Genomic DNA, 7,879 nt, shown 5'->3' on the forward strand with positions numbered 1-7,879 from the left:
ATTAACTTGCTAGAGCAACTTAGAGAACTCAGAAAAGCATCTTACTTACTAGATCACTGGTTTATTATCTAGGGATATGACTCAGAAACAGCCAGATGGAAAAGATGCATAGAACAAAGTATGGGGAAATGTGTAAAGCCTCCAGGCCCTCTTGAGTGCACCATTCTCCCAGTCTGAACCCTGTGCTTTTCCGGTTTTTATGGAGTTTTGATTACATAGGCCTAATTGATTAAAGGACTGACCAGTGGCAATTGATTTAATCATCAAGCCTCTCTCCCACCCCTGAGATCAGGAGGGTGAGGACTTAAATTTCCAATGTTCTAAACATATAACTGGTTCCCCTGGCAACTAGCCCCCATCCTTAGGTGGTGTCCAAAAGTCACCTCATTAACATTACAAAAGATACCTTTAACACTGTCTCATTTAGGAAATTCCAAGGTCTTTAGGAGCTTTGTGACAGGATTAAGGACAAAGACCAAATACATATTTCTTACTATAAATCACAATATTACAGAGAGGATACTAGATAAAGCAGTTATGAACCCAGATTTACTATAGGAGGGTAAATTAGTTATGATCACTGATTATAATAAGATACATACATTTATTTCTTTCTGGGGGGAAAATGTGTTCCCAGCCTGGTGTAAATAAAACTTTGAAGCTCAAATCAATCAAAGTGAAAAATAAAATGGGAGAAACATGTTTATTGATTACAAGAAGTCATCTACTCCCGTTTGTCCTTGTCCCTCCCAACCTGGTGCCCACTATCGCCCCTCCCCCCTCCTTATAATCACCTGTTGATATGGAGATGGACTGCTTCTCTCCACCCCTTGGAAACAACTATTGACATGGAGAATGGTGATGCACTAAGGCAGGAGAGAGATTCTGGAAATATTGCAATTTTACCCACAGCAAAACAATGACAAACTACAAAAAGAGACAGGAAAAAAAAATTTCAGTAGAAGTGATGGTATGAGATGGTAGACCAGGATTGGGAAACCAGTTAAAAGTCAGCTGAGCCAGATAGAATTAGCATCTCTCCTAAGACAAGATAGGCAGGAAAGGATGGAAGGATTTGTGTGTTACTATGGAAATAGAAGTACCAGAAGGTCCTTAAACTATACCTTTGAACTCAATAACTTCAAAAGGGTTTTAAAACTCACTTTAATCTGCCAAGAAATCAATGTAATATTCCCACTACTTCTATAAACATTTTATCCAGAATTTGAAGTATGTACAATATGGTTTAAGGGAAGAAATGTAATGAAATACCTGGTGAAGGTACAGGATGAAATGTAGTTGTCTTAAGTCCATTTCCACAGTATATACAAAAGTTGCTAAGGGAGTTTTATGAAGAAAGAGACTCATTTGTACTAAAAATTGGGAAGGGCTTAAGAGAGATGGTTTAATTTGACTACATGGAAAATTGATGTGTGGGCCATGGCTACTTATACTTACACAGGAAAAGTGTTTATCTCTACAATTTTTTCAAAGAGACATTGAACTGTGTTCATGGGTTATAATATGAGGAGAGTGATCTCCTAGAAAAATCCAGTTATAAATTTTCTGTTTTCCAGAAATAAACTACAACCATTCATATATTTGATAATTCTTTTTTTAACCATCTAATAAGAGCCAATCACTGCAGCTTGACTAGGAATGTAAGAATCAAAGAAAGATTATTAAAATAACTTTTTCAATGAGACCTTATAATATTTTTGAGGTAGAGAGCTCTTGATGATTTTTAAAAATCTGTTTTGTTCCTGAGTATATTTAGAAAATATTTTTGGAGTGTTACAGGTTATTTCTTCAATCATGAACTTCAGCTTTTATGATTATCTACTTTCACATTTTATTTTTATGCCTTGGCCCAATTTTAAAGAAAGTGACCATTTTTAAAGGAAATTTATGCTTTTTTTTTTTTTTGCTCACTTGTGTAGATTTGGTATAGCATTAGTTCTCAACTTCATTCTTCTTTAGTATTATGTACCTCCCATCAGTTTTACTACCTATGTAGCCTTCATCAATCCTGGAATAAATAAGGACTCTAATAGTATATAAACTGCATTAGGCATACTAGACCTATTTTTATTTTATAGCTAAACTTCTTTCAAATCTTTTCAAAAGATAAAAATGAGTGATATCTGAGGAAAAATACAAAGAAATAAGTATGTTATAGACACCTATATTGTAATAAAATTTCTTTACATCTGTAGATGACACAATCTTATTTAATGAACTAATAACTTCACTCCAGTCTTCTTTTTTTTCTTTTTGTTTTCCAGTCTAGAACTTTCCTCTCTAATTACTACCGAGATCATAATGTGGAACTGTCAAAACTGCTACATAGACTGGGGCAGCCTTTGCCCTCCTGGCTGAGACAGGAGCTACAGAAAGTGAGATAGCACTGGAGACAAGAACCAAGGCTCACGAAGTACTATTACTATTAAATAGAAGAACAAACCCCACACTTTTCTTCCCTTAATGCACTTGAGATTGTTAACAGAGGACTGTGTGAATAAATTTCCTTCTATCATTTTTCATAAAATGAAAATTGTTATATATGCACTCATTGGCAGTTACTACCATCAACCTATGTGAGCTGTTGGGGCATAGTGTGGGGTTTGTGGTGTTACCCAGTTGGCAATGTGGGGATCATAACACAACCTAGTTCTCCTCTGTTAACCACGAAGGTTCAGAAACTTTGTGTATGACTGGGAACCCTGATTATATACAGGTAACAAATGAGAACCTTGAGGAAAAGATAAGGATTGAGATATCTGTAAATGAAATTGGTAGCATCCCAATATCTGGATTAAGGGCTTACATTTTCTCTTTGCTAATTTATAACAATTGTTTTTGTTAGGAAAAAAAATTTAAAAACCCCATACTCTTATTTTAAGCAGTTGTTATTTATCATTTTTAGCCCACATATATTTTCTCTGTCACTCCTCTTTATGAATTTCCTTAACTTGCTAAAAAAGTAGTGAAGTTGTGGCCCCCCAGGTTTTTTGTCTGCTTTCCTCTTGTAGGAGGGGACGATCTGAAAGTTTCCACATTCACTGATACTACTCTTTTCTCTGGCAAGGCATGCCATTCCCAGTGAAGTTTGCATTATGGTACCAACAAAATCTGTCAGAGAGTTTTGGGAAAAAGGAATGAAAGTATGCACTCTGTATAATATTAACTAGTCTGTATAAGGCCATCTTTACATGGGTCCAAAACTTTACCATACAATTAACCTAGGTATTTTCATTGACAATGATATAGTATTTATATATTTTTTCACTATCCACATGAGAAAAACTTTATTGATAAGATACATGGAGTGAAACACCTATATGTGTTTATAGGTAAAATGACACACTTATGCCTTCAATGCAGTAGATGTCAATCATTTTAAAGCATGGATTTTTATATATGCCAGTACATGTACTATTGCAGAAGATTGTTTTTAATGCCTATTTAACAAAAGAAATATAATCTAAAACTTAACTCTTTAACCATCACTAATTCTCTAACCTGAACTCTATTTCTCAACCAGGCCATGCAAAAATTAATTTCTAGAGAAGATTGATGCTCTTTCTTAGAGTTATAAGTTCCTTTCCTAATGGAGGTTATTGTCATTCTGGTTGGATTTTTATCCCATTGTCAATGAAGGTATATTAAAGCTTTGTTAATCTTCTCAGTGATACATGAAGGTAAAATTTCAAAAGAACAGTAAATCAAACTGGCTTTCATAACATTATCTATAAATCCATTCTTCCTCCAGAGTAACTTTTCTATAGGCTTTAAGTAACATTACTTTTCCCTATAATTTAAGAAATTTCATGTGACATAATTCAATGTCTTCAAAAAAAACTGAAAATCCTTCTTTTTATTTTTGTTTGTTTTATGTTGTCTTAAGCAAGCAAATCAAATCAAACAGAATCAAGAATTTTTACATATTTTATTTCAAAATTCAACTTTGGAATTATTCAGTAGACCCTTGAACAACATGAGTTGGAGTCCATTTATACATTAACTTCTTAAGAAAAAAGTATTGGAAAACTTTTTGGAGACTTGTAATAATTTGATAATATATTTCTCTATCTTAACTTTATTGGTAAGAATACAGTATATAACACATATACAAAATATTCATGAGTCCACTGTTTATGTTATCAGCAAGGCTTTTCTAGTCAACACAAGGCTGTGAGTAGTTAAGTTTTGAGGAGTCAAAAGTTATACACAGATTTCTGGCTGTGGGGTGGGTGGGGATGTTAGCACCCCTAACCCTGTGTTGTTCAAGGGTCAACAGTGTTTCATTAAGATTTGTGTTTTGTTTTATTGTATTTGTTTTATTTTCCCACTGCATCTAAAGACTCTTAATCTTTTCAGAAAATACAGTATTTTGTGGGGGCATGAGTTAATACAATCACAAACTATTACTTCTGTGGTTCCTTTTAACTGTGTCTCCAATTCTCAATCTTATTGTTACTTAGTTGAGCTTTACAGGATAGAATTCCATTAAGAACACTAAAATCATAATAATTGTGTACTTAGAGCTCTAATTTTTAACTAATTTGTTCTCTAGTTTCCTCCAGTTTTTATTCTGTTTTCTTTCTTGAACTAGAGATTAACTTTTTTTGTACTCAAGTAGGATAACAGAGATATTTATAGAAGGGGAGATATTTTTCATATTAAGCAAAATCCACATGACTCAAATTCTAACTTATCATTCTAAGTTTTGAAAATGTAACTCATTTTCTGCATTTTCTTATTTTTTTCTGAAGAGTGTATACAGTACCACCCACCTATCTACAAATATCCAAGAACAGAATTCCCCCAAATTCAACTAATTTCTTCAGCTCTTGTTCAGTTCAATCAGTGTATACATTTTTCTTATTAAGACTGATGATGAAGACAACAAAATAAATTTCAATTATGTAATTCATTTTCATCTTACAGTTAACTGCTTAGAAGAACTCTAGATTTTAGAAAATTATAATATATTGGAAATTTTCAGTTTTAATCATATCTTGATTTTCCCAATTTTTATCCACTGGCTACTTCAGAATTATTGACTCAAGATTTAATATATGTATTTTTTTAATTTTAAATAAGTTCTATCTAATGGTCTTGAATAACATACTATTTTAAATTTTAAAGAACTTCTTGAAATCTTTAAGCAAGCCAGGGTCTTCCTTCTTTCCTTTTCTTTATTTCAGTTGCCTAACACAAATATAATTGTTGATTATTTCACATTAAGAAAGGCAGGAACAATATTTGATTATAAGCCTACATCAAAATATAGTATATATTTGTCAAATATGAGTCTCTAAAAATTATATTACAAATCTCATTCAAAAACAAATTTTGTTTTTTTTAACTACATTCACAAAATGAATTTAATAAGCAACAAGAATACTAGTGAGAAAAATTAACACCTCTACTACTGTGTTTTTTCTGAAAAAGAAAAGTCTTTCCAATGCGATTTTATTTGCCTGAATTTTAAGAAACTAATTTATATTTAACTCATATGGCTTTCATTCTTCTATTTCACTGTTTTATTATGATATGAAGTAGTCCATTTACCATGCATTTTTATTTATTTTTAGTTACACAAACAATTTACAGTGGAATAATATCTGAAAAGCCTGTTTGGGGTGGCTAGATAACATATTAACTGTTTGCTTGATGGAAGTACCTCAAAAATAATGCTGGCCAAAGATTTCAGAAAGAAAGAAGTCTAGTAGTCTTGCATATAGAATTTTCTCTGAACTACAGGAACACCACTTAGCCATGGGTACCTGTGTATACTCAACATATTTATATTTATGCAAATGAGTATTTTATTGTGTGAGCCAGTGAGGTGGGTGGCAAAAGCAGAACTCTGCATTTACTGAAATTGTTAAATAACTAATGTAGTACATGCATAACATATCTTTGGTTCTCACTTCTTTAGAATAAATATTACTGCTGGTATGGCCACTAGAGTAATGTTGTTTCTCCTCTAAAATCCAAGGTTTTAATCAATAGATGAATCTTTTTTCCTTTCCTTTATCTTTTTTCACCGAATACATACACCCTGAATTCCAAACATATAGCAGGTGTAACCCGGAAGTTACCGGAGTGGGCTTTGGTTATCGGGGCTCTCGTCCGAGCTCTGCCTCTCAGCAGCCGTGTGGCCTTGGACAGTTTGTGGAACTTCCCCGAGTCACAGTTTTCTGTAAAATAGAAAAGATCAAGTATTAACTCATTAGGTTATTATAAAAATTAAATGAGAATATATTTAAATAGCTCAGCACAAGGCCTGACGTTTTTGTTACAAAATATTGTGTAATATTCAACCATTATCTCTTCTTTCTTAAAAGAAGAATATGCTTTTATATTCCCTTTAATAACATATATATCTTAAACGTGTAATTAATTATCTTTGGTCAGAAAGAGAAACTGTCTTCCCCATAACTATCCAAAAGCAAATTTTTTGCTATTCCCTACTATTGTTCTAACCAATATTCAGAGTGGGATAGTTCCATCTCAGTCCATTCTACTGAAGTCTCTTTCTCCCTTTCCTCTCATTCACTTCTTCCTCAGTTCATTCGGTAGAGCATCTCCTGCCTTCTCTTTGTATGTCTTCCTTCAAGTCCTTGGAACCCAACAGATGTTCCACCAGGAAAATCAAATCCAGAGAAACAGCTCCCTCAAACCGAAGAAAGTCACAAAATGTAATGAAGCCCTATATATAAAGATGGATCAATACTTAAAGAACCTAGATAGTTAAAAATTATAAGAAAAATTCTCTGAATTCTCTACAAGTCTTCATCTCCAACTTCACCTTCTTCTAATAAGATTTTTCCTCAAATAAAACATTGTACTATACCTCAATATATTATTTTCTATTATATTTATTAATATGAAACATTTTTTTGCATTTTTCATTGCAAATATGCAATATTTCAGGCCTGAAATAGGACATTTGTATAATTAATTAATTTCCCTCCAAAAAGTATTTTACTGTTTCTCACATGTCTAAAGTCTTATGTTCTAACAAAACATGCCACAAGGTAGGTACTCAGTAAAAAATTACTGAAATGTATTGAAATGTGATGAACAGTACCAATCTACCTAATATTTTCATATCTACTCAATATTAATATATATATCCACCTTCTTCATTTCCTTTACATTCCAGCTATAGAAATTTCATTCATGGATTACAATGCCAGAATTAGTGACTCCAAAATTTGTTATTTGCAGCCCCAAATTTACTCATGAAATGCAGACCTATTATTACCCACTATACTCTGTTTATCCCCATCTGGTTCACACATAAATTAGAACTTCTAAGGTTAAATTCTTCCCATTTCAGGTAAATTTCCTGCCTCCCTTCCATCCCCTTTTCTTTTTAAAAACTACACCCAATCTGACCAAGCTTTTAGTCCTTCGAGGAATCCTTCTCTTCCACAAGCCCATGTTACACAGATTCTTTTCCTGAATATCTCACTAAGCCATAGTTGCCCAATAAAAAAATAATGTGAATCACAAATAGAAATCACATAGATAATTTTAAGTTTTCTAGTAACCACTTTAGAAAACTATAAAAAGATGAAATTAAGTTTAATATTTTATTTAACAATATAGCCAAAATACTATTTCAACATGTAACCAATAAAAAAATGAGGTCTTTATATTCTTGCATTCTTCTTATATTTGAGTCTTCAAAATTTACTTTGTATTTCACCCTTACAACACATAATATTTGTGGACTTGCAGAATTTCAAGTGCTTAATAGTCACATGTGGCTAGAGCTTCTAGCCTGGCTTCTTGAGGCTTCTGTATTGGACAGCACAGCTCCAAGCAGTACTCTCCTCCTTGACTTCTTTTTGACCACCTC

At 32.7% G+C, this 7,879-nt stretch overlaps 1 protein-coding gene across 1 annotated transcript in view; it reads left to right on the plus strand.

The window, feature by feature from the left end:
• The window catches only part of LOC108399254 (bifunctional heparan sulfate N-deacetylase/N-sulfotransferase 4), a 300,861-nt gene extending 294,895 nt beyond the window's left edge, over window positions 1–5,966 (plus strand). The window contains exon 14 of the mRNA XM_037001117.2: window positions 2,286–5,966. Coding sequence (XP_036857012.2) covers window positions 2,286–2,405 — 120 coding nt within the window. The 3' untranslated portion in view covers window positions 2,406–5,966. The remainder of the gene's footprint in view (window positions 1–2,285) is intronic.
• Window positions 5,967–7,879: the final 1,913 nt, after the last annotated feature.

This window comes from Manis javanica, chromosome 5 (assembly GCF_040802235.1).
Source record: "Manis javanica isolate MJ-LG chromosome 5, MJ_LKY, whole genome shotgun sequence".
In the NCBI taxonomy this organism is placed as follows: domain Eukaryota; kingdom Metazoa; phylum Chordata; class Mammalia; order Pholidota; family Manidae; genus Manis; species Manis javanica.